This window comes from Triturus cristatus, chromosome 12 (assembly GCF_964204655.1).
Source record: "Triturus cristatus chromosome 12, aTriCri1.1, whole genome shotgun sequence".
NCBI classification, from domain to species: Eukaryota; Metazoa; Chordata; class Amphibia; order Caudata; family Salamandridae; genus Triturus; species Triturus cristatus.
The window spans coordinates 490,674,522-490,701,905 of NC_140595.1; the positions used below are offsets into that span (position 1 = coordinate 490,674,522).

At 46.7% G+C, this 27,384-nt stretch overlaps 1 protein-coding gene across 1 annotated transcript in view; it reads right to left on the reverse strand.

The window, feature by feature from the left end:
* GARRE1 (granule associated Rac and RHOG effector 1) overlaps positions 1-27,384 on the reverse strand; it is a 690,207-nt gene that overhangs the window by 398,873 nt on the left and 263,950 nt on the right. The window contains exons 4-5 of the mRNA XM_085639654.1: positions 22,795-22,935; positions 22,602-22,697 (exon numbers count right to left, since the gene is read on the reverse strand). Coding sequence (XP_085495780.1) covers positions 22,602-22,697; positions 22,795-22,935 — 237 coding nt within the window. The remainder of the gene's footprint in view (positions 1-22,601; positions 22,698-22,794; positions 22,936-27,384) is intronic.

Here is a 27,384-nt window from a genome sequence, read left to right on the forward strand (position 1 = left end):
TGCCATAGGGAATCATTAACTCTTTTCTATGAAATATTTTCTGTCAACTTTTAAAATAGCAAAATATTGTCTAAAAATCATCACAGTAATTAAGTCGACTTTTATCACTTGATTCCAAGTACTGACCCAGGAATGAATCTAGGATCCCGTCCTGGAAATCCAAAAGTAATCCTAAAAGTAATCTGTTGCAAATAACTTGAAACTTCCATTGAGCTCAATGCATTATTGTGTTTAAAATTGTGTTGCCTGTTGCAACCACTTGTAACTTTCTACAAAAGTCAATTTCATATTGCAAAAGTATTAATATAAAGCATCTCATTCTGAGAAAGTATATTTTAATACCTATTGTTGGTTCTAAAATAAAACAAGCATATATATTTTTTATATATAAACCATTGGCCTAGAGTTCAGTTATTGAGTGTGTGAGACCATTTGCTGACTGAGTGTGTGCAACAAATGCTTTACACTGTCCTCTGATACTGCCTTACTGCTCGACCAAGCTACCACTTTAGAGAGTAAGGTTATATCTAACTTTAGCCTCTGCCAAACCTCTGGGGACTGTGGACTCTGTACACCCTGTACCTATTTGGGAACAGTATATACAGAGCCACTTTCTCACACTGTGCCACTGCACCGGTTCCTGCAGGGTTCACGGAGAGCCGTTCAAAGGCAGTGCTTAACGAGTGCTAGGCTGAGACCTGGCAGGACCCACCCCACCTAAAGCCGTGCAAATTAGGCAGAGTAAGGTGGCTCTAAGGATGGAGAGACAGGAAGAGTGAAGGACGGGGGCTAGTGCTCTACGCGCCCCTTCCTCCTCACAGCGCTACATAAATCAGGCAGGTGCTGCAAGGTAACACTGCACTAACGCACCCCTTGAGGCAGGCACTACCCTCGCTGACCCCTAAACAGGGAGGTTGTGTACTTGAGAAAAGCATCTTTCACCTCTGTAAAGAAAGGTGAACGCAGGAAGTAAGTGACTGGGCCTGTGTGGAAGCACATCGTGTGCGCACTGGGATGTGACTTGCGCTAGTGCACGAGTGTGATCACCAGGCCTCTCGGAGGGAGAGCTCTTGGGGGTCAGTGACGCGCCCTCGCATCTCCCACACCTGTCAGCGAGCAGAAATCCCCTTCGTAGGGCTTCTCCAGTTGTGAAAGCTGCTCCCTTTGCCAGTGGGGCAATCCCTGAGGCCAGGACAGCCAGCCATGCACTGCCAGGCCCCACGCACTAGCTGGCACCCCCCCCAGGGCTTGCACGAGGGCCCTAGAGGCACCTGAAAGTGCTGCTCTCGGTTCCAGGGGCCTCTGGGCGCTGTTTATAGCCTGGTTACAGGGCGGCCCAACCTGGAGGAGCGGCTCTCAACTCCCTGCCTCAACCCTGGCCAGAGGACGCACTCCAAGGGTCGCCCCTTCGGTCTCGTACTGGAATACCAGTGCCTTCTCTTCTGGTGTTTTTCTAGCGCCTTGAGCTCGAACCTTCACCTGCGCTCACTCTCTGCTCCGGGCATGGCAGGGAGTGAGAGAGGCACGGATGAGCCCCTTCGGTGCACCTGGCTGCCTGGCACCTGCTGCAGCGCCAGTTCCAGTGTACAAGTAGCGCCCTGAAGCCTGCCACAGCACAGGGATGACTAGGAGATCACTGCATGGAGGTGGCCTAGGTGACATCTTGGGGTGGTTAGACACCTGCGAGGGTCTCAGCTGCTCCAACGAAGCCCCAGGCCAGGCTCCCAAGACCCCCTCGCAGTATGTGAGGGTCGCATATAGCACTGCTATAATAATGGATGCATATAGCGCTTCCTTACTTGCTATCCGGGACGAGGCGTTGATGCGCTCACATCGTCTGTGGGCATGCTCCTATTACAACCAGATCAGCGTCTGCAGGGGGTAAGTTCTGCAGCTCGTGCAGTACGTCAAGGAACACATCTGCACGTGCAGCGCTTGGCCACGCACAGTGACCCGGTACAGGAGCCATGTTACGCAGGTACGGGGGAAAAGGCACTACAGTCCCTGGTGAGAAAGATATTGGAAAGACAGATTGCTGAGACGGATGCTAGAGAGGGAAGAATGCTTGAATTGTTGGTTAGTAATAGGGCACGAATTGGCAGCGGGGGGCCACTGTGCTAGTGTCATTACGCCGCCACTTGTAATATCTCTGCCAAGAGTCTGGTCAAGATCCGAAGGTTGCAGCCTTCCTTAGCATCACCATGAGAAGAAACTTGAGAGAAAGACTGCATGTAAACCAAGTGCGCCCATGCTGATGGTCCTTGCACGCCGCTGATAGCTACCGAGAGCAAAACGCTCTGGGAGTAAACCTCTGAAAAGAAGCTGGGACATCCACACGCCTTTGGCCAATTGCGTACTGAAGCCAGACGCAAAAAGGCCAATAGCGTGTGAGCACAACATGCACGCACTTTGAAGAAAGCTGAAGTGATTCCAAGAGGTCGATTTCCTATGCACCGCATGTGCGCGGCCATAGGCTCGACCTAAAAAGCATTTTATGATGCATTGCTACAGTAAAGGGGGAGATCGAAATGTAGCTAGGTAATTTTACAATAATGAAGGCTGTATCAAAATGTAAACACAATGTGTGCAGTAGGAGCGCACAGATACATACTTTCTATTATCCATTGGCTGAATAAGAAGAGTGCAAGAACGCGTTTTAAGTAATTTCACTTCACATTATGGACAGACTTTGTAAAGCATGCCGCATAGTACCACTAATTTTATCGTTTGATAAGATTGTATAATGTTGTAGCTCTAGCTATCTATTATGGGTGTGGGCAGTGCTTTAAATGGACAGTTACTGAGTACCAATGCTACTTTAAGTTGAAAGGAAGAGTGTCTAAACTTTTCAGCACTCCTGCAATACATTTAATGAGAATACCAGCACTTCTCAGGGGCTAACAGGGACTCTGGATAGTGAGTACCAGCACTTTTACGTTTCCATTTTAAGTACTGGCTGTGTGCATTTATCATACTATTGCCGTGCACCTTGTTACTTAAAAACTGTCCAGTGGGTGGCAACATTGTTCTAAATACAAGTGAATAGGGTTTTAAATACAAATGAATAGGCTAGACAGTCAATGTTTTCCCCAAGTGACAACTATGGTGAGTGAGACGGAGAGAGGGTGCGTGTTGGGGGGGAGAATTGGGGGCATTTGCATTTTACAGCTCTCACACTGTCGCTTGGCAAAGGGACAACACACACTGCTTTAGGGAGTGGCCTCATTTGCCATTTTGATGTTTCTACAACTTTGAAGGTAAACCTTTTGGTAGAAATAGATATACGGACGTACCTTCAAAGGTGCGTTTGGGGTGTTACACCCCCCTAATAAATGTATTTTCCGGTAATTAGCTGGGTACAGTGGCTTTCAGTCGGTTATGGTGAGGTGTCTGTCGGATTTCACAAGGAATTTTTACGTACATACAGATACAACTCACACTCTGTTTTGGAAGCATTCAAAAGTGTTCGTTTTTTTAACCAAATATTGGGATTTATTTCACCTACTACCCCCACCAATCAATATTCTTCTCCCTTCCCACTGCCCCTAGAGCCCCTCTCATGTGCCCTGCTTGTTTATAATGTATTGTAACATTGTATGTCAGCGTGATTGTTGAAAAATCTGAAGCTCACAAGCCCCAATGGTAGTGACCAAGCTACGCCCCCGAATAGAGCTATTCATGAGAGGTGGAAGAAGTCAGCAGAGCAGAGAAATGTGTTTTGGTAAATTATCTAGCGAGCAAGGGATGCAGGGAAAACACTGACGATCAACGTGCTTATAGAAAATGTATAATCCAAGGCGAGGCTGGAGACCGCCGAGTGTGGAGGACTGCTGTGTGACTGGCCAGCTCACATTACATTAAGCAGCTCTGATTGTTAACTGTAATAACAAACAAAGGCGTATGGGTATGTGCACAAACTGGGAAAGTGTTGTCGTGGCTTGGTGCCATTGTTAGGGGGCCTCAGAACCGCAGTCACGTGTATTACAACAATGTACTCAGTGATGTGAACTGCAAACGGCGTTAACGTGCAGTGATTTACAGCACACAGCGGAAACGCGTGCAGTCCGAGTCTTTTAAAAACCAAGTTACATTGCGGTAATAAACGCAGGCCAGGATAAAGGGAGTGTTTCAAGCAGCGAACAGCACCGAGGAAGCAGCGATGGATGCCACTTAACCTGGGAAAATATGTTCTGCTGAGATTAAATTAGGCAGCATTTTAATGTCTTTAGTTCTAGTACATAAATTAATTTAGTAGTTATTTTTTGTTGTCCCCAATTAAGAATACACCCATCAATAATGAGGATGTCCTATCAGGAGCATTAGAGCTTAGATTAACAGAGCTAGTATTCATTTTGTGAGCACTAGACGCAATTAACCTATTTACATAAACGTTAATCTCCTACAAAGCCCAGACGGTTCCTATAATGCTTTTATTTGTACAATTTTAGGCCAGTAGAACTTTAAACGCTCAAAGAGGATAACCACGTCTACTGCGTAAATGTCAGAGGGTACCACTCTTGGGATGCAGATACAAAGTCGATTCTAGCTATTTAAAATGTTATTAAAATAGTGGATTTAAAAAGAAGAGCAAACAACAGGGGGTCTGACAAAGTGAAGAACATCAGTTTCAGCATGAGGTAAAGTTGATTATTTTTTTCTGTTGCTACTAACCGAAGTGGCTGTTAACAAATTTAAACCTTGGATTTTTTTAACATTTTGCTATAGATGAAAATATCATTTTTGGTACAGCAAAAAAAAAATGTAGTTGTGTAACTAGAAGCCCAGAGTATTGCTTTCTTTTGTTTTCACAAAGCTAGAAAAGTTCTGACTGAAAGAGGGCAGTCACCTGGTCAACTGCAACAATCCTTTTGGCCTTTTTTTCTGGACTGGCTGAGGGTTCTTGGAAAGAGGGGATCCATTCCTCTTTCACACACTGGATTACTGAAATGAGTGGTTCGGACGAGCTGTCAGCAGGGCTAAAGTTCTGAAGAATAAGGAGGATGTGGAAGTCTGAGACACTTAACACTCTTGTAAAGCAACTGTTATAAAGAAGAAAAGGATATGCAAGATCTTTTCGTGGGCAGTCAGTAGTTACTACAAAGCATCGTGTGGGCCACTACCGGTGTCTCCGGGAGAGACTACTTTAATACCAAAGCTGCAGCGTGACTGATGTTATTCACAGTGCTATGTGGTGAGTTTTTAATATCTACCACGAGCCTGGTGTGACCATAAACATCTCGCTACCTAGAGTCAAGTGCCCAAATTAAGTATGTTAGAACCAAGCTATGAAGACGTCTGTAAAATGATGGAGCACCGCAAGTGGACGCACATGAGTTCATCAGGGGGAAAAACAGAGGGCTAGTTGGAAACAAAACCAAACCAGAACAGTACAATACAGCTTTTCAAAGTCCCACAGGTCTTTTCTGCCAACATTGTCGGTATCTGGAAACGAAGCAGTTTTGAATCATGGCAACACAAATACATAAAATTCATACAAGGTTGAACAAAGGGGATTTATTCCAGTTACTCCCAGTTTGACATCTATAAATAGCCTTCACCATGTCGAGGGTTGGCGGCCGGAAAGCATGGTCTTTTGGAAACTAAACAGAAGTAGGAAAATGTAGCTTGAGAAGGGCTATAACATCTTAGGCCATAAAATAAATAAATAAATAAATAAATAAATAAATATATATATATATATATATATATATATATATATATATATATATTGGAGTGTTGCTTGTAACAATAAAAACTAATCAGGGAAGGGATTTAAAGAGGGATGATTCCCTGCTTTAATCGTGCCTGAAAGATGCCTTTCTTTTCATGAGCCAAATACTTCAAAGACATTTGCGACAAGGATTTTAATTCACCTGCCTGCTTTGAAAACGATTCCTTGTAAATATCAGTGCTTGTGCAGCAGCTATTATCACCGAAGTAACAAAATAACTCTGGATTGCCATGCCATGATTTGAAAAATATGCACAATGCACTTTGGGAACGGTAGTACTTACTAATGCAGTCACGTGATACACCCTTTAAATAACACCTGTGCGCACCTGGGCGCTTGTGTTCCTGTCCGTGATCAAGGCAAATAGCTGAAACGTTGGGCGAAAAAGGAAACAGACGCTCTGTAAAGACTCTGAAATAAAGCAACTCTCAAGGTATTGGGCCTCACATTGTTTTTCCTGCCAGTGTGGTGTTTGTGAGCTGCTCCGTGCTCATGCAGTGAGGCCACCCTGAAGGGCCTGGGGCTCCGGAAACGGGGGAACGCTGTTGCTTCTTATTATATTAATTGAGGAGCCTGGCTCACTCGCGCCTTCCAACCCACGAAGGGATGTCTAATGTAGCAAAAGGAATGGCGCGTGGAAGGGATTTAAAGAGGGATGATTCCCTGCTTTAATCGTGCCTGAAAGATGCCTTTCTTTTCATGAGCCAAATACTTCAAAGACATTTGCGACAAGGATTTTAATTCACCTGCCTGCTTTGAAAACGATTCCTTGTAAATATCAGTGCTTGTGCAGCAGCTATTATCACCGAAGTAACAAAATAACTCTGGATTGCCATGCCATGATTTGAAAAATATGCACAATGCACTTTGGGAACGGTAGTACTTACTAATGCAGTCACGTGATACACCCTTTAAATAACACCTGTGCGCACCTGGGCGCTTGTGTTCCTGTCCGTGATCAAGGCAAATAGCTGAAACGTTGGGCGAAAAAGGAAACAGACGCTCTGTAAAGACTCTGAAATAAAGCAACTCTCAAGGTATTGGGCCTCACATTGTGCGGAGTGGCATGGAGGCGTAGGGCGAGCTTTCGTTGATATATATATATATATATATATATCTCCTTGGTGTGGCTTTGTTGCGAGCTTCCTAACCGGCGGTGGTGCAGCTAAGAGAGCGAATACCACGCACGCCTATTAAGTATCAAAGCACTCCCCTACAATTTAAAAGGAGCCTGCACTCGAGTAAAACAGGAACGCGTTTTGGCTGTCTTTACAGCCTTTGTCAACCTGAAGGTGCGCAATAATTTTTTTTTTTTTTAATAGTTTTATATAGCGCGAACTTGACCCGAATCTGGTATCAGAGCGCTTTACATAGCACCAGTAGCGTTACATTAGGACACATTCATTTTTGTTAGCCATGGGGAGATTAAGTGATTTGCCTAGAATCACAGGATGCTCAGCGTCATTGCCGAGACTCGAACCCAGATTCGAGGTCGACAGCCCTAGCTTTTAGGCCAACTCCTCTCCCTATTTAAATACTGCCCACACGTGTTGGCGTAGACAGGCTACGGCCGTTTGTTGAAGATTTTTAAAGGCACAGTGTGAGAAAGTGGCTCTGTATATACTGTTCCCTAATAGGTACAGGGTGTACAGAGTCCACAGTCCCCCAGAGGCTGATAGAGGTCAAAGTTAGGTATGACCTTACTCTCAAAAGTGGTAGCTTGGTCGAGCAGTAAGGCAGTACCAGAGGACAGTGTAAAGCATTTATTGTACACAGTCAGCAAATGGTTTCACACACTCAATAACTGAACTCTAGGCCAATGGTTTATATATATAAAATATATGCTGGTTTTATTTTTAGAACCACAAAGGGGATACAAATATACTTTCTCAGAATGAGAGGTTGAATATAAATACTTTTGTCTTGAGCAATACATTTTTGTAAACAGTCACAGTTGGTTGCAATAAACAATCCTATTTCCTAAACATAACAATGCATTGAGCTCAATGGTAAATTCAGGTTATTTGTCAGAAATTACTTTTCAGATTACTTTTGGAATTCCAGGTCTGGCTCCTAGATCCAGCCCTGGGTCAGTATTCAGAATCAAGTGATGAAAGTCGACTTAATAACTGTAATGATTTTTAAATAATATTTAGCTATTTCAAAAGTTAGCACTTAGAAAATATTTCAAGGAAAACATTCAATGGATCTCTATGGCAAGAAATTCAAATTGCAGGTAGAGTACTTAATCGTTACTTTAGTAATCCAGGACTGGGTACCTAGACCCAGGACTGGGGTCCTTATCAAAAACAGGTAAGTAATTTCGTTTGCAGAAATGGTACGATTTTAAAAGAATATTTCAAGTTTGCAGAAATCAACACTTAGAAGAAATTTCACAGAAAAGCAGACAATGGTTTCCTATGGGAGAAAAATGAGTTAGAGGTAAGTATAGTTGTGGACACTTTTCAGAGCCAGGGCTGGGCACCAAGATCCAGCACTGGGAGCTCACCTAGGAGCAGGTGAGTAAATTCGTTTTTGTCACTTGGCTGATTTTTGGTGAATATTTGCAGTTTTGAAAAGTTCACACTAGAAGATTTTTGAAGAAAAAGCCAGTCAATGTTACCCTATGAGGAAAATTAAGTTAGCGGTTTAAGGGTAAGTACTCGACTGGCAGAGTTGAAATTCCGGGCATAGACTCAGGGGTCCCCCAGTGTCAGGTAGGTACAGTTGGTTCACCCTCAGTGGTTTCAGGACTGCCGGGTGCAGAGAGAGTTAGGCCCAATGTTATCCTATGAGGGATAGGGGGGCCTTGGTTGGTGGCTGCTGTCTGGCAAGCCACGCAGCTGTGGGAGCTGGGCTCCTGGTCACTTACTCAGGGCAAGTGGGGAAGTAGGTTAGTGTAGAGAGTGCACTGCCAGGGCCACTCGGGCGGCTGGGTGCAGGGTGCTTTTGAGCCGTCGGGCGCTCAATGGAAATCAATGGGAATGTTCCGGTTTGGAAAAAGGCTGCAAGCTCGAGGATGCTTCAGGTGCCACCACCACTTCGAGAGGTAAGTTGGGTAGTTGTAGGTTAGGTGGGTACCCCGGGATTGGGCACAGGGGGCCGCAGGGCGCCGGGTGCAGGGGTGCCTTTTGATGTCGGAAATCTTACCCTCTGGTTGATCGCGGTTGGGGTGGCACTCTGTTCTGAGGCTGCAGGCTTCTTCCGGAATGTCGAGGGGGGTCCTTGGGTGCCGGACTCGGGGTCACAGTCGCCGTGGGGTCGTCTTCAGGGTCTTTGTCCACTCCGGCACTGGCCAGGCTTGGCTGGTGCAGAGTGTGTTGGGTCCGCGGTTCCGGGCTGCTGCCAGGGGTTAAAAATAGGTTTCTTGAGTAGAGCCTCTACTCATGGGAGTCCCAGGGGCTTAGAGCCAAAAGGTAGCCAGGTCCTCCGGGGTTGGTGAGGTTGCTGGCCACGAGAGATGCCGCGCTGGTGCAGGTTCGAGAGTCGACAGGCCGGTAGGGCTGGGGCCAAAGCAGTTGGTGTCTTCTTCTCTTTTTAGCAGCTGCAGGGCAGGTCCTTGTTCTTCTTGCTCTTCTTGTAGTTTTCTATCTGGAATCTGAGGAAGGAAGGTTCAGGGTGCTCCTAAATACTAGATTTAGGGGCGTTACAGGTAGGTGAAGGCCAGGGACCAATGGGTCCTTGTCCTGGGGTGGGTACACCCCCTATCCTGCCTCTCTCCTGTGGGAGGGGGGCAGTAGCCTAATCCTGATAGGGTAGGGCCTCCCATCTTCAAGATGGCGAGAGTCCGGAGATGTGCTTCACCTCGCCTCCCCCACCTGAGGGGTGGGGTGGGCAGGCTGGCACATCCCCTGTCCTTGTATGGGGTTTCCGGCCAAGCTTCCCGCCAGAGTGGGGGGTTGCAGTGGCCTGGGGAAACTCCAAATGGCGGCATGCCTTTGAAGCTTCCCTTTGCTCGTCCTGGGGGAGGAGATTTCTCACCTCACCCAGGATGTGCATTGTTGCAGGCCCGGGAGAGCAGGAGCTCTCCCACCCAGGGGTCCAGCAACGTGTCTGCTGTGTGGCAGCCTGGGCAGCCTCAGAGCAGACGTGGATTGTAGGTTAGCTGTAAGGGGGCATCTCTAAGATGCCCTCTGGGGTGCTTAGTACATTAAATCCCATACTGGCATCAGTGTGGGTTCAATGTGCTGAGAAGTTTGATACCAAACTTCCTAGGCTTCAGTGTTGCCATTATGGTGCTGTGGAGCTCGTGTTTGACGAGCTCTCAGCACCATGTACTCTTAAATGACAGCACTGCACTTACAGCGCCCAGGAATGGACCTGGGTACTGTAGGGGCACAGGGCTCCTGCGCCCACACCATAGGCGTAATGCACCCAGCTAGAGGGGTGGCTGACATATGCCTTGGCAGTGTAGGTGATGGGCATGGTACACAGTGATGTGTGCCATGTCGACTCTTTGTTTTGTCCTGCACCCAGACACTCAGCCTGCAAGGGCAGTGTGTGTGTGTAAGGGTACAGGGCCTCTGAGGGTGGCACAATGAGTGCTGCAGCCCTTAGAGGCCTTCCCTGGCCACAAGACCCTGGGTACCTAGGGTACCATTTACTAGGGGCTGACATGTGGCTAGGGTTTGCCAATTTGGAGTTTGTGTGGTTTAAGGAAAGAACATAGGCCCTGGGCACCTGATTGGCAGGAACCCAGGGTACACTCAATCAAAGTACATTCAGCAATTTAGCAAAAAGTGGGGGCATACCATGCAAGAAAGATGGCACTTTCTCACACACAGTCCTTTTGATTAGCAAACATTTGTGGACAATAAAGTTATTGCACATTCAAGCAGCAGTCGTTTCTTCCTGAGTGTTTAAAATACACATTCTTTACTGGCAGCAAGCACGCTGATCTCATTGTGGCGATTTCTTTAACTGCTTCATTACAATGTTGGCCGGCTTAGGAAGCTCGCAACAAAGCCACACCAAGTATTGATATTGAAGATTGTCGATGTTGGGACTGGGAGGGGGTAGGTGATTAGGTGCAGCTAGGGTAAAGGGCAAACGGGGACGTTACAAGGATCCACACAGACACGATGGTCACTGGTACGGACCTGAAGTCCCGAGCGACTCTGGTCCCTTTATTTAAAGCCTTCTGTCCACGCCTGGCCAGAAGGTGATACAATGTATAGGTAAGGATCCGAGTTGGGGACCCTCTCACTCGGGGCGACTAAAAACTAGACCGCTACATCGCATCCCAAATCAGTCTGAATAAACGACGTGACATTAACACACATAGTCAGTGAGCCTTTGATTGGGCTTTGGATGAGGTCTCAGATTATACCATGTCGTTGGTTGTCATCTCTCGGATTCGCGGGTTCTTCGACCGGTGATCTTTCCTCCAGCCTAAGATCTCTGGGACTCTCCTGGCCCGCTACACTCATGTTCGGGCTGCTTGCCTCGCCATGGTTTCCGACTAGCTGACCATGTTCTCGGCAGGGGACTTCCTCGACCACTGGTCCCTCTACTCTTGAGTCAGGCACCCTCTTGAACGACGACACGTTTCGAGTGATGACTTCCCCATCTCTTCGGGCTGTTACTGCCGTGCCCTTTACACCTTTGACTCGCCACGGTCCTGGTTCATAAGGTGTGCGGAATTTCCCTCCGCTACGACGATTTCTCACAAGCACGACACAGCCCGGTGTTATTGGCCGAACCTTGGACCGTCTCTTCCTGCTCGCTCTTTCATTGCTGGCCAGCCTCCTTGCCTGTGTGCTCGCAGGATCATAAGGTTCAGGTTCCCAGTTCTCTGCTACGGGGATGTTGTCCCGCCGTTGCCCAGCTAGCATCAGCGACCACAGAGACCTTTGAGTGGTATAATGTGGAGTGCTCCGATATTCCCGCAGGAATCTTTGAAGTGAGACTTCCGGGTCGGACTTCTCAGCCACAGATATCCGTAACACTTTGTTCAGGGTCCGCATGAACCTCTCAGCCTCTCCGTTTGCTTGCAGCCACTGCGGCGTGATGCGGTGATGTTTGACGCCTAGACGCGCCAGAAAGGCCCTGAACTCGTGCCCTTGAAATGGGGGTCCATTGTCTGTTTTGACCACATGTGGTAGTCCGAAGAGTGTGAACGTCTTGTCCAGCATTGGCAGTAGATGGTCCAACGCGGTTGACGGTAGTACTTCCACTACTGGATATTTTGTGTACCCATCTATCAGAACGGCTGTCACTCGCTCATCGGGGAAGCTTCCGAAATCGAAGCTGATCCATGACCAGGGTGACTGAGCCGGTTCTTCTGTGATCACCGGAGCTGGAGCTTCCGATCACCCTGTCAGCTGACAAGCTCGGCACCTGCGTACAAACTCTTCTACGGCTTCTTCTAGATTTGGGAACCAGATCTTCTCCCTCAACCTGGCTTTCATCCGTCTGGTGCCTTGATGACCCTCATGGGCTAGGGCAGTCACTTGGTCTTGGAGAGTTAGGGGCATGACAATGCGTGAGCCTCTTAGCACCACTCCGCTAGCTGCGGCGCTCAGCTCCTCATGGACTCGCCACACCTTCCCGAGGCGAGCTCGGTCCATTTCGGTCCATCCGCTGACGTCTTGGGGAAACCCAGCCCACGAACCCTTTTGTATCGCTTCCAGCACCTTCTTCAGAACCTTGTCGGACTGGGTATGTGACTCAATCTCTGATAGTGTTAGGGCCTTTGGGCATGCCCACTGGGTGATCATGCTGACAAACTCCTCCGTCAGTTGCTCTTGGCCGTGAGGTTCCGCCGCGGTAGCGGCTGGGTGGCGTGACAAAAAAAAACGCTGGATTTTTGGCACCAGGCCTGTATACCAGATCAAATTGGTAGTGCTGGAGTTGAATCGTCCACCGTACAATCCGTGGTGGTGGGTGGGGTGCCGTTCCTCTGAATAGCGGGACAAGGGGCTGGTGGTCCGTTACCACGCGGAACGGATGTCCGCTCAGGTATAGGTGAAAATGGTTGCAGGCCCACTTGATGGCCAGTGCTTCTCGTTCAATTTGGGAGTATCTTGTCTCCGTTGCCGTCCAGGATTTACTGGCAAAGACTAGGGGGACCCATGTTCCTGGATTCGTTTCTTGGGACAGCAGCGCTCCAAGGCCTACGGGGCTGGCGTCCACGATTAGTTCCGTTGTTCGCTTTGTGTCGAAATATGCCATCGTTGTTTTTTCAAGTAGTGTGGACTTTACCTTGTTGAAGGCTTCCTGTTCTTCCGGGCCACACTTTCACGCGCTGTCTTTCTTGGTTAGGTTTCGCAATGGTTCTGCGACTGTTGCAAGGTTGGGTATGAAACTCCCACAATATGTTGCCATACCTAGAAAGCTTCGAACTTCTGATGCTGTTGTGGGGGCTGGAGCTAGCTGTATTACTTGCGACTTCCGGGGGTCTACTTTAACACCCTCTTGGCTGAAGACATATCCAAAGAATTCGATAGTCTTTTGGAAGAACTGGCACTTCTCTTTGTGTAGAGTCACCCCGTGTTCTGAGAGGCGATGGAGCGTGGCTCTGAGCCGCCGGTGATGGTCTTCCAACGTTGCTGAATGAATTAGGATGTCATCACTGACATTTAACACCCCTTGAAGCCCCGACAAGACTTCCCGGACTGCGTTTTGGAATATTTCGGCAGCCGAGGATATTCCGAAATGTAGTCTTTTGTACCGCCTGAGTCCCAGGTGTGTCGAGAAGGTAGTTATGTACCTGCTTCTTTCCTCAGCCAACCTCAATTGGTGGTATCCTGCGTTGAGGTCTTATTTAGAAAACCACCGGGACCCATTGAGATCCGCAAGGATGTCGTCTAAGGTTGGTGTCAAATGTCTCTCCCGTCGTATTGCCCGGTTAGGCATGCGCATATCTATACAGAGTCTGATTTGTCCGGGCTGTTTCGGCTTCTCAGTGATTACCATGGGTGACACCCAGGGGGTGGGTTCGGTAACCTTTTCTATCACCCCTTGTTGTTCCAGTTTGATTAACTCCTGCTCCACCAGCGGCCGTAGATGGAATGGGATGCGTCTGTGCCTTAAGGCCACGGGTTTCACTGACGTGTCAATATGCAGTCGCACCGGGGGTCGTTTCATGCTCCCTAGCCCTTTGAACAACTGTGGAAACAGTTCTAGAATGTCTTCCGTCTGAAGTACTCTTACCGCATTTGCGAACATCACCAGGCTTAGGTCCTCCGCGGTGTGGCTCCCCACGAGGATGTCTACCTCTTTGTCAACCACGTGGAACGTAGTTGTTACTTCATGACTTTCTGACTTCACCTACACCGTCATTTTCCCCTTTAGCAGCAGGGACGTCCGACTTCCATACGTCAGGATTTTTACCTTGGAAGCCGTGAGCTGGGGTCTTGGGTTTAGTCTCTTATAATGTTGGCTCCCCATCACATTGACCGAGGCTCCAGTGTCAATTAGGGTCGTGACGGGGGATCCTGCGATCTCAATTGCACACGTCGGTTGAGGACGTCGCCTCAGTTTTAGGTCACTCGCGAATGATATGAGGAGGCACTCTTCATCAGTGGACGGGTCTTCGAGGTACCCTCTGTGCGGTGGAGCTACTTTCAGCGTTCGTGCCGTGTCGGGTTCTTCAAGTGAGAGGTGTCTCACTGTTTTCGTCGGTGGTCGTCGTCCGGCACTCCCTCTGCTCCGCATGCCCCCACAGCATACGCTGGAGAAATGGTTCGGAATCCCGCACTTCGAGTAAGTCTTCCCTCGGGCCGGGCACTCGTTTGGTGCGTGCTCTTCTTTGCCCCAGTATCCGCACTGCGACTGGTGCGGCCTCCTTGTGGGCCACCGCCTTCTGCTGCCACGCCCTGGGGTGTACGCTGCATCCACCCTTTCTGTCTTGATGGCCACTGCTGAACTCGCTGTGGGCATAAGCGCCGCCTCCATCGCTGTGGACCGGACCTCGGACAGGTCATGTGACCGTGCTAGGACCAGCATGTCTTCCAACGAGATTCTGGGTTGTCGGAGGATAAGCGTCCTCAGCGTCTTGTTTCGGCACCCTAGGATGAGTTGTGCGCGCACTTCCTTAACTGGATCATCCTCCGTGCACGTGCTGGCTAACTCTCTCAAACATGCGTGGAACGTATCCATGGACTCCCCTTCCCTTTGACGGGCCTGCTGCAATTTAAAACGTTCGTAATCGGGGTTTAGATGTGGGTCAAAATGAGCATTAAGCACCCTCACTGCTGCGTCATAATCTGTGGGGGCCCCCGTGTTCGGTAGGTGCTTGAAAAGCTTGTATATCTCATCCCCAGCGAAGTGTAGCAACAACGACCTCTTGACGGCGCCATCTGTTTCTCTGGTGGCGGTAAAGTAATTACAAGCCGGCCAACCCACACGTTCCACCTTGGATGCGCAGTGGCGGGATCAATTAGTTCGCTGAACGGTGGTAGCGCGCTCACCTGGGAATGCACTGGCGTTGCTGGAGCTGCCACTGCTGCCCCTGCTTGGTCCGTCATTGCTGTGCTTTGTGGCCCTCTTATCTTTTTTTTTTTTCTTGACTGAGCCTCCTGCTGTCTGAGTGTGTCGTGACGTATCCCGTTTACTGCCCCTTCTTTTTGTTCCACAATACTCCGGTCGTGCTCCAGCACCTCACTCTGCCCCCTCTTGTTGTTCTGACAAGCTGGGTGTTTCCCCTACTTGGCGCTTATTGATATCTTCCCTTGTGGGTTGTGGTGTTCATTCTTGCGGCTTTTTTGCTGTGCAAGGAAATGTTTTTACTCAGCCAGTCTGTAATGGCACTCCTGTGGCCCTCTTCCACTTTATTTATTTTGTGTTTGCCAAAGCTTGTTGCCTGCAGGTTCTTGGGCGTGTGCCTCGACTGACAGACACACACCGCTGGGGTTTCCTCACACTGCTGCCACTTCTGGCACACCTTCCGTTCCAGGCAGGTGAAAGTTCACCACGGCGCATGCGCGCCCCTCCGTGATGAGCGCAGGCCTCAGCACGCTTCCAGACACCGCGCGGGGCCCAGGAGAATCGCGATCTGGAGCGTAGCTTATGGGTTCGGTGACGAGCAGGGAGCGATAGCAAAGCTCACCTCGACTTGCCCGCAGGCGACACTCTGCACTCCTATCCGCCGACAGGGCGAACCTCACGTCGCCAGGACCATCGGGCAGCCAGGCTGGAACGTGGATCGGCAGTGACGATCTACAGCCGAGGTGAAGGGTTCCGAAGCAGACACCCTCGTCGCCAGTGTTGGGACTGGGAGGGGGTAGGTGATTAGGTGCAGCTAGGGTAAAGGGCAAACGGGGACGCTGCAAGGATCCACACAGACACGATGGTCACTGGTACGGACCGGAAGTCCAGAGCGACTCCAGTCCCTTTATTTAAAGCCTTCTGGCCACGCCTGGCCAGAAGGTGATACAATGTATAGGTAAGGTTCCGGGTTGGGGTCCCTCTCACTCGGAGCGGCTAACAACTAGACCGCTACAGTCGAGCCCCCGAGAACTATTTTGCACGGGCTAGGGAGCCCTAACATCTAGCAAACTCGGAGCCGGGACTTGCGGTTTCACTGCGAGAAGTATGGAAATCGATATTAGGAAGCACCTGCTTTTCAAGCAGCTTTAAAACAAGGTATGAAGCCAGGCGCTGAATATGAGAAACAGGAAGGCAGAGACTAGACATTTGTCTACAAAGGACAAATGATATTTTGCAAGTTTGCATTGATTGTCGTCATACTGACATTGCCTGCCAACATTGTGTTAAAGCATTGAAAGAAATCGCCACAATGAGATCAGCGCACTTGCTGCCAGTAAAGAATTGTATTTAAACACTTCTGAAGAAAAGACTGCTGCTTGAATGTGCAATAACTTTATTGTCCACAAGTGTTTGCTAAATAAAAGGACTGTGCCTTTAAAAATCTTCAACAAAAGGCTATATATATATATATCATAACAGCATCTACACAAGAAACCAGGCTGCACACTGGGCTCAATGACTTCAATTCAGTTTATTCCAGGAGAACAAAAGACTAACACACGCATTCCGGTCACCTGGCCTTCGTCAGTGTTAGTTAACTCAATAAATGTAACCCTTAAATAACAGGTTATTTCATTCGTCAAAAAATTATTTCATGAAAACAAACAAAGGACTTTCAGAAAATACAATGAGTTTGTATATGATTTTGTAGCGGCCATCTTAACAGAGCTTATCGTATTGACCATTTGTACAGATATACAATCAATCCAGCAGCTTAGAAATACGTCAATCGCTGTTGTTTGGCATCTAAATTCATCAATTTCATCATGCCACTTATAATAAACAATATGTACAAAATTCATCATTAACCGCTTTCCATTGTTATTTCATTCAGGGGTGTTAATAATAATTTACAAATCATATTTACTCTCATATTGATTGAATCCTCCGATACGATATACGAGAGTAAATATGATTTGTAAATTTATGGTCGCTGTGGGAGGTTTTGCCCATTGGCAGGCTCAATTTTGAAACATCTGATGGATTCAAATCAATTGGGGACTAATGTTATTAAAATCATGTGATTATTAACACCCCTGAAAGAAATAGCAATGGAAAGTGGTTAATGATGAATTTTGTACATATTGTTTACTATAAACGGCATGATGAAATTGATGAATTTAGATGCCAAACAACAGTGATTGACGTATTTCTAAGCTACTGGATTGATTGTGTATCTGTACAAATGGTCAAGACGATAAACTCTGTTAAGATGGTCGCCACGAAATCATATACAAACATATAACAAATTATTTTTTGACGAATTAAATATCCTGTCATTTAAGGGTACATTTAATGAGTTAACTAACACTGACGAAGGCCAGGTGGCCAGAACGCGTGTTAGTCTTTTGTTCCGATTGAATAAACTGAATTTAAAGTCTTTGAGCCCGAGTGCGCAGCCTGGTTTTGTGTGTACAGGCACTGTTATGCCAAGTATTCTCGTGTGACTGGCTGCACGAGCTGCTGCACCCGCATTATCGAGAGCAAGGAGAGTTGGTCGGTTATCGTGTATGATATATATATATACACACACATATACACATATATTTTACTTGTTACTTTTGTAAGAAATGTAATCAAATTCAGAAGGGCTGAAAATCTCCACCTATGAGAAGGATGGGAACACTAAGGAACATTTCTATTCTCAAAATGTATACAATTCAAAAGCTTTTAAATAACCTATTTGGTAACAATGATTACGTAAAGGCATACCTGTGCTGTTTTATTACTTTCAAAACGCTGATTTTTAAAAAAAGACAAAACAAAAGAAAAAGCAGGTAACACAATTAGACTGTACCACTTTAAGGCAGGCTGGTAACTGGCGAATTACCGAGTGAAATACAGTTATTTTTTAAACTCATTTGGAGTAAATTTCTTAATTGCTTTATCGTTAACCTGCTGGATACGTTAGAGGGTGTTTGCTTGATTGCTAATGGATTGAATGAGGAGAACCAAGATGCAGATTTGACATCAAGCCAACAGCCCACACAGAGATGACCTTGACGGTCTGCATCCGAGTCAGTCAAGAAAGCAGCCGTGTTTGCTAAAGGAAAACCAGACCTCCACGTCTGCGCTGCAAAGCTCTCTGATGGGGAGAGTAGAAGTATCTGCCTTGGAATGGGCTCAAGGACATATCAGAAGGGATATGTACGTGTTTTACGAGTTACAGGTACTATTTGACAGTGTTCGCCCAGCCAAGGGCTATTTATAAGCAGGAACCTACTTCAGTTCAGCCTCATACTTTGCAACTATTTCAGGCTTGCCAATCATTTTTGCTTTGTCCAGGGCTTTCCTTCAACGGAGCAATCTCTCTACAGGAGAGAAAGCAATAGGGACAAAGTTGCAAGAGAAATGGTTTAATTTAAATGAAAAACGGAATTCCTTTTTGAAAAAAACCCACAAAATTTTAAAGGAAAGTTAATAAGAAATAATGTACATGGCACATGAGCACACCAAGTGTGCATCTCACCCACCTTTCTCGCCAACGTAACGGTCCTCAAGAAATAATACTCACATGACAGCTGCTGAAGGTGGTCAGACGTTTTAATACATACAAACGGGGGCCCATCAATTTGGAAAATACTACACTCAATTCTAACTAAGGAGATGGCCATTACCCTGGAGGGTACACTTTCTTCTGGACTTCTGAAAAAAGAAAAGATTAATAGGATAGATTTAGCTAAATTTATAATCTTGGGCCAACATCTTGCTCAAACACCACAAAGATGTGGATAATCTCAATATATAAATGATGGCTTCTTCGCCTTCATCTTGAGACCGTCATTCAGTCGGAAGAAAGTTTGAAATGTCTATTCTTCAGGAAGTCAGGAGCACGGCTGACAAGTTCAGGAAAGAAGGCTGTGTTGGACGGTTTTGCATAGAACTGGACTTCATGCCAATGTCCTGGGGCTTATCTTATTGTTGTTTCAAAAACTGCTTTGCCTAAGTGAAGGCAATACCAGGGAAATGACACTAATCTTTGTTATGAAGTTTCTAACTCTATGCTGTACTTTTGGAAGAAAACGAAGGGGGAGACCTAAAAAAAAAAAAAAACACGAGCATTTCACTTAAAAGTTTGTTCCTGAACTAAAAAAGCAAAGTGTCACAATTTTGCAGACGGGTAACTGCGGAATCTGCCAGAAACTAAAAATGTTTCCTAGTACTTGTCACTGAAGATGTATTAATGGTCTTCTGAAAGAAATCCAATATAGGTGACTTCTGTTAGGTTCACCATACCAGGACCATCATAGGCTGCAGATAATGGGCCAGGAACCAACAGCAGATTGGACAAGTCTCCTTTGAAGTGGTCCTGCACTTCATTCAATTGACAGAGTGGTCATATTATTAGTATAGACCAGCACTGTGTTAGATGATTTCGGGAGAATCAACAATTTAAGGGTTAGCTGGACTACTCTTTGGTCCAGCATGTTGAAGTACATTTTTTCAGACAAACACAATGATGTATTCCATGTCACAGAAGCATTTGTGCAGTTTGAAGTAGTCTGAACTCCATCGAACCACAGATTCTAGTGCTCTGGCGCACTGGTAGGTCTTGCTTTGTGGCTCTACATTGACATGTTCCGTCCCAAAGTGACAAACTGAGCTGCTTATAAGCACCACCCCTGCGTGCTGATGTTGGTCTCTTTCTGGACTGTGTGCGCCCTCAGAAGCAAATCCAAAAGTTTTCAGCTTCCTGCTTGGGATCTATTCAGATGGCAAAGAGACCATCCCACAGAATGCGGAGGTGGGAGGGCAATGAGGAATCTGCAGTTAGAGGGAGTATCACCAGAAACAGCATTACTGAAGATAAAGTAACTTCTGATTGATTCAGCAGATTCCTCACCTTTACAATAGATACCCAAAGCAGTATCTCTCAACATGGAGGATCTATAGATTGGGCTCAGAACAAAAAAAGTCCTGCAGGACCGGATGGGTAAAATATCCTCTTGGACCTGGCTGACAAGGCAGTAGTGCTTTGTGAACGTGTATATGGAAGCCCACATCCCAGCCTGAAAACTGTCATAAAAATAGGCTCTCTGCTAGTGGAATGAGCCCTCAATGCTACCAGAGGCTGCTTCTTAGCCAGTGCCAGCTAATGTGATGCAAAGGAGTATCCACTTTGACAAAAGTCCTTTTTGTAAAGCTTTACCTCCCAGAGAACCCCACAAAAGCTAATCATTCAGCTATTGGTCTTTGGTGCCATCGATGTAAACCCTTAAAGATCTTTTAGGGCCAGCCAATGGAGTTTCTCCTCATCTTTCAAGAGGTGAGGAGGGACAAGGAACGTTGGGAGGGTGATTGATTGCCCAATGGGGAAACAGTCATGATTTTGAGCACAAAATGTGTCTATGGTCCTCAACACCAGTTTGTTTGGGAAAACGGAGATGTAGGACTGCTGCAGAGAGAGTGAGAGCTTGACGCTCACTCACACGAGTTGAAGTAATCGCAACAAGGAACACAGTCAGAAGTCACAATGAACAGTTGTGCTTTGGCTTGAGGGGAAGTACACACGAGAAAAGTTGGGACCATGAGATCCGAACTGTAGCATCTCAAAGAGTTTAGGGGAAAAACTGTTAAACCTTTTAGGAACCTCATCACAACGTGATTTAAAGAAGGACGGACCATCCACCAAATACAAAAACACCAAAAGGACCGATAAACAACCTTTAATAGTGCCCCGCAGCAAGCCCTGCTGGTCCAATGACAAAACAAGCAATAAGACATTCAAAAATATGTCTTGTAAACAGGTCTGTTTTGCAGACACCACACCAGGCCACACTTTTGTCCAGTGCCTGGTGTAAATGTACTTTGTAGAGGGGCATCATGCAGCAAGATTAACATCCACAACTTCAGGAGGAAGATCAAACGCCGTCAACGGCAACCTCTCAATCTACACAAAAACTATTTGGTAGGCTCATAGTTATTTTATCGTCAAGATCACATGGTTGATTTACCATGCTGTGTCATGTTTATAAACGTGTGGTTAAAGTTTTGGGGATTTATTCTGTTGTGTATAGTTTTTTGGTTGATGTGTTCTATTGTGAAGAGAGGTGTCTGGCACGTATTTCTCGACTTGTTTACATAGACATCTTTTTGTAAGTATGTATCTACTGGATTTGCTGGTGAAGGTCTTAGCAGTTTGTAAAGTGTATAGGTGAAAGAAAGAGAAAACCTGCTATCTTTGACACTCCATAGCCTTTCGGACTTTCTTTCTTTACAGCAAACCCCCGCCTCAAATGGCCAGTTGGCATTCAAAAGAGGACTACATTTATTCTCATGCTATGCACATAAAACTTGAAAGAATACAACTTATTTCCTTTACACGCCATGGAGTATACACAAGTTAATAATTATTTAAGAACAGTCTTGGTCCGTTGCTTGATCATGTAACACAATTTTTATTCTCATTGTGGTCAAACGTAAACAAAGCCTTAGCCAACAGGTGCTTCATCGCGTTCTGCTGCTGTGAGCCACAACTTCTTCAGGGCTAAATTTTCTTAGTGCTGGTCCTTAGTCTCGGTTGTATTTCTGTCCCGAAATGATTTCAAAATCATGGGCGTCCCAAGGTGCAGGGACCCTTCATGACGTTCTTAGTACTTGGTATATGTTACTGCTAGTACACGTGTCTGTATACCCCTCAGGTAGTAATGGTAAATTGGTTCCTCATTTGTGGGCTTGTAGTGTATTATAGTGTTCCATACTATAAGTGGTGAGCAGAGTCAAGCCTGCAACCCTTATTGGTAAAATTTAAAATCCAAGTTAACAAGCACTAGGAACGTCATGAAGGGTCCCGGCACCTTCGGATGCCTATTATTTTGAACTCATATCGGGACGGAAATGCAATCGAAACTAAGGATCTGCACCAAGAAAATTTTAGCCCTGAAGAAGTCACGGCTCACAGCAGCAGAACGCTACGAAACACATGTTGGCTTTGTTTGCGTTTGACCACGAAAATAATAAAAATTGTGTTACAGCAACGGACCAAGGCTGTTCTTACACCATTATTAATTTGTTGTTTATACTCCATAGCGTGTGCAAGGGATTATTGTGTTGTTTTGTCAGTGGTTTCCCACAGTTTAGGGAGAAGGGTGGTTCTCCTACCCCTTTTGCACCGCTTACATATTCTAGAACTTTTTAACACTTTTTGCATACTGCCTAGGAGCGCCAATACCCTACTATACCACCGACCGTGAAGCTTACAAATTATTCGATAGGCAAAACTCAAACCATAATCCAATTCAACTTTACAGGTAAACAGTTTCAACAAAAAGAACAGTAAGCGACAGGTGGACGTGTGTTGCCCAGCTAATCAATGAATCACCTTGATGCATTTTGAGTAAGTTAGGAAATGCGTAATAGATCGAACACCTTGTCTTACCTGTAAACTTGCCTCAATAGCCTTAGGATTCAAGTGGAAGCCTGCTTTCATTGCATATTCACAGTGTCCTAAGCTCTCCAGGGCTGCTTTATAAGCCTATAATGAAACACACAAAATAAAGGAGTTTAATAGGTGTCAAGGTTATTCGCTTAGTTAGTTTACCTTAATTAGGATTTCAAATGATGGCACCCACCTGCAAAGCACTGTCAGTTTTTATGTTCAGTTCTTTCAGTTGGTTTTCTGGGATGGATACAATTTGTGAACAGAACAGCTGCTGTACTTCAATGCCAGCAAGGCAACCATCACATCCTCTCTCTCGCAGGCGAGATGTTGCCTTGAATAGAAAAATGTTATGTAGGAGAGGTTCATCTCAATTATCAAATCTAACAGACCCAGTCATCAATAATAAAACAAAAGCACAATTCCAATACATGTGCTTCCTACGCACATTGTCTCTAACATGTCAGTAAACAATATATTACACATGTTCAGCATCAGTTTAACTTGAAAAAAATCAATGAGTTCTTTGTTTAGATTTTTAAAAAAAATTATTTTATTTATACTTTTTATATTGTGTCATTCAGACTCTCACAATTTTGCAGTTACTAATGTGGTTAACAGAACCATTTTTTACTATTATTTGAGCTAAATTACTACAGTCACTTTCTGAATAGCCCAGGCGCAAGATAAGATATAGAAAACTTCTCCCTGGCCACCTGAAGAATATCTTCAATCTATGAGGACAGTGGTAGCTTCCATGGAAGTAGTGCTAAAACCACAGCATCTGAAAGCACAGAATTGGGCAATGACATGACAAAGTCCCAAATGGTCAAGCCACAAGATCTGGCCCACGCCTGGAAGCTGAAAGGGGCGCAGAGGGAAACAGGGCAGCTCAGAAGTAGTCCCATATGGCCCGGTGAAAGGCCTCGACCTGATACAGATAGGAAGATGGAGTAAGAAAGGAATATGCTTCTTACCAGTATGCATCTGTTCTTGGCATGTAGAGCTGCAGATCTATACACTGTGCATAGCTCGCCATCTGGTGTTGGGCACGGATGTTTGCATTTTGTTTTTCCTCTTGGAAAGTCTTTGGAAGTCACGAGTTCGGTGACTCCTCCCTTGGTTCGTATTGAGCATGGGCTTCGGCTCCATCCTCAGATTGTTTTTCACCAGCAGGGAAAGATGGAGCGTAGTGGTAACAGTAAAGAAACCCATGTGTGTTGTATCTAAATAAGATAAGACTGGAACGGATACAGGTAGCCGGGGAGGCGGGTGGGCGTGTATAGATCTGCAGCTCTACATGCCAAGAACAGATGCATACTGGTAAGTAGCATATTCCGTTCGAGGCATATGAGCTGCAGATTATACACTGTGTATAGATTATATAGCAGTACCCAACCCTAGCGGCGACCACCGGTATCCGTTGCAGTAGTTTGGAACAGTGTTTTGAGTACAGCCTGGCCCACAGTAGCTTGTTGCTTGGTTTGCACATCTACACAGTAATGTTTTGTGAAAGTGTGCAGTGTTGACCATGTGGCTGCTTTGCATATGTCATCTAGTGGTATGTTTCCTAGAAAAGCCATAGAAGCCCCTATCTTTCTTGTAGAGTGGGCTTTAGGGGGAACCTCAAACCGCAACAGTTTGAGGTTGTGAGAAAAAGTCTGGTAATTCTATCGACTGGTTTAAATGGAATGGAGAAATGACTTTGGGTAGAAACTTTGGGTTGGTGCAGAGTACAACCTTGTTCTGATGCATTTGGAGAAAAGGTTCCTGTATAGTGAGTGCTTGTATTTCACTAACCCTTCTGAGGGAAGTGATGGCCACTAGCAAAGCTGTTTTCCATGTGAGAAATTGGAGCTCACATTTGTGTAATGGTTCGAAAGGGGGTCCCATTAACCGTGTGAGAACTATATTCAAATTCCAGACCGGTGAGGGTGGTACTCTGGGTGGAATTACTCTTTTGAGGCCTTCCATTTAGGCCTTGATGGCAGGCACTCTGAAGAGTGATAGGTGCTGCCTGTTCTGTAAGTAAGCAGCAATGGCAGCGAGATGTAACCTAATGGAAGTATATGCTAGGTTACACCTCTGCAGGTGGAGTAAATAACATAGGATGTGCTGTATGGACACTTTTAAAGGATTGATTGTGTTGTTGTGGCAGTAAACAACAAATCTTTTCCACTTTGCAGCATAGCATGCCCTAGTAGTAGGGCGTCTAGCTTCCCTGATAATGTTCATGCAATCAGGGGTAAGGTTAAGGTACCCAAATTCTAGGACCTCAGGAGCCAGATCACAAGGTTGAGCTGAGCTGGGTCCGGGTGCGTGATCTCTCCATGGTTCTGGGTTAGGAGGCATGGTGAGAGGTGTAGCTTTTGGTGTGGTACTACTGAGAGTTACAGCAATGTGGTGTACCACGGTTGTCTGGCCCATGTTGGAGCTACTAGGATCAGTGTTAGGGAATGCTGCTGTAGCTTTCGCACCACTAATGGAATTAGTAGAGGAGGTGGAAAAGCGTATGCAAATTTGTTTGACCAGTTCATCCATATTGCATTGCCTTTGGACAATGGGTGTGGATATATGGCGGCGAAGCTTGGGCATTTTTTGTTTTCGTGGGTGGCGAATAGGTCTATGTGTGGATGCCCCCACTTCTGAAAGAACGGGTGAAGAACTTGTGGGTGAAGTTCCCACTGGTGGATCTGCTGCGTCTGTCTGCTGAGCAGATCTGCCACGGTGTTTTGGACTCCTGGGACGTGTTGGGCCAGGAGAAAGATTTTTTGTGGAATTACGCATCTTCACATGCTCTGTGCTAGCTGAGAGCGCTGTGGAGTGTGTGCCCCCCTTTTTGAATGTAGTACATGGCAGTCGTGCGAATGAGGACTGCCTTGCCTGAAATCTGCGTCTGGAAGGATTTTAGGACGAGGAAGATTGCTAGTAACTCCAGATGGTTGATGTGGAGTAACTTTTGTTGTGGCGTCCATGTGCCCTGTGCTGTGAGATGTAACAGATGAGCTCCCCAGCCGGAGAGCGATGCGTCTGTTGTGAGGATTATCTGTGGGACCGGGTCCAGGAACGGTCGACCTCTGGAAAGGTTTGTGGTGTTCCACCACTGCAGAGAGCGATGGGTGCGACCGTCTACCAACACCAGATCTGCCAGTTGTCCCTGGGCCTGGTTCCACTGGCGCGCTAAGCACTCTTGGAGTGGACGCATCTGGAGTCTTGCATGGGGCACTATGAAGATGCAAGAGGCCATCATCCCTATCAGTTGCATAAACACTCTTGCTGGGAGAGAGTGTTGAGATATGAATTTTTGATGCAGAGCCTGTATCTTTGCAATCCTGGCAGGATTGGGATAGGCTATGGCTTTTGAGGTGTCTATGGTGGCACCGAGGTATTGTTTTGTGTGTGATGGTACGAGGTGGGATTTTTGATGGTTCACAGTGAACCCTAGCTGGTGGAGTAGTTGGACTGTAGCGGCGGTATGTTGCACACATTGTTCGTAGGACGTGGCTTTTATTAGCCAATCGTCCAGATACGGGAAGACGTGAGGCTGTATCTGCTGCATCTAGGGCACAGCAAATAGAGGTATTAGTTATTAGTTTTCCCTCTTGGATCAATTCATTGGCCCTGTTCTTATATTTTTCAGGTGCCCTGTCTTAACGGGCCAATAGCGCTTGCGTGTTGGCGATACGCCATATGTTGGCGGCTTGCGACGCAGTGCGCTTCCCAGACGCGTCTAGGAGCTTGGACTCTGTCAGGTGGTGGTGCTTCGCCTGACGCCTGGGAATTGGAGCGTTTCCTAACTGTAGATACCACTAGAGAATCCAATGGTGCAGGGCCTTTAATATATGAAGGGTCTGTGGGGGCGGCTTTGTATTTCTTCTCTATACGGGGGTTTAGGACCCTGGCCCTGACTGGGTCTTTAAAGACCTCCGGTGCATGTTTAATCACCCCTTTTAACATAGGTAGGATGGCAGTAGACCTATGTGCGTCTTCAAAGGTGTCTAGGAGAAAATCCTCCTCCACTGGGTCAGTGTGTAACTTCACCCCGTGGTAGTGTGCCACCCTTTGTAATAGGTGGTGAAAACCCAAGGAATCTTCAGGTGGGGATGGCCTAGATGGGTAAAGGTCATCCTGTGGGACATCTGGGATGTCCGGATTATTATAGTCGTCCCATGGGTCTGGAGATCCAGTAGGGGTGGGGATCCTGTGGCACATCTGCTGGATCATAAAATGGGTCTCCTAAGTCGTCTGGGACAGGAGACAAGGTTGGGGAACGATGAGGCGGGGGTGGAGAGGGTAGAGGTGGGGAGGGTGGAGGAGGTGGAGGAGGAGTGGAAGGCACTCTGAAAGGGGAGGTAGCAGTGTCTTTCCTCTTTGGAGGTGGAGGTGGAGCTGGTTTATCCAAGTGTCTCTTTTTTGTAGACAATGTCAAATGACCAGTTTTTGGATCCTTGGTGAGTGTCTTTTGGAGAGGATCCGGTGTAAAAAGTTCATGCGACACTGGTTGTTCTGTCGGCGCCGAAGTTTAATAGGCTTCTTTACTGGGCCCGAATGCGGGGTGTGAGAAGCAGTGTCCTTGGTCTTGCCTAGGCCCGAAGGCGAAGGGGTGACCGAAGCCTTTTTGGGTGTGGGTGTGGGAGGGGGTATTGTAATCACGACCCTCTGCGCCTGGGTGATGTCCTCCACATCTGAGTCGTCGGCCTCGGAAGCACTGACGAGGTCGTCGTCCTCCTGTTCGATGTTCTGCTGTCGCGGAGCTTCGACGTCGTCCCCGAAGATGTCGACT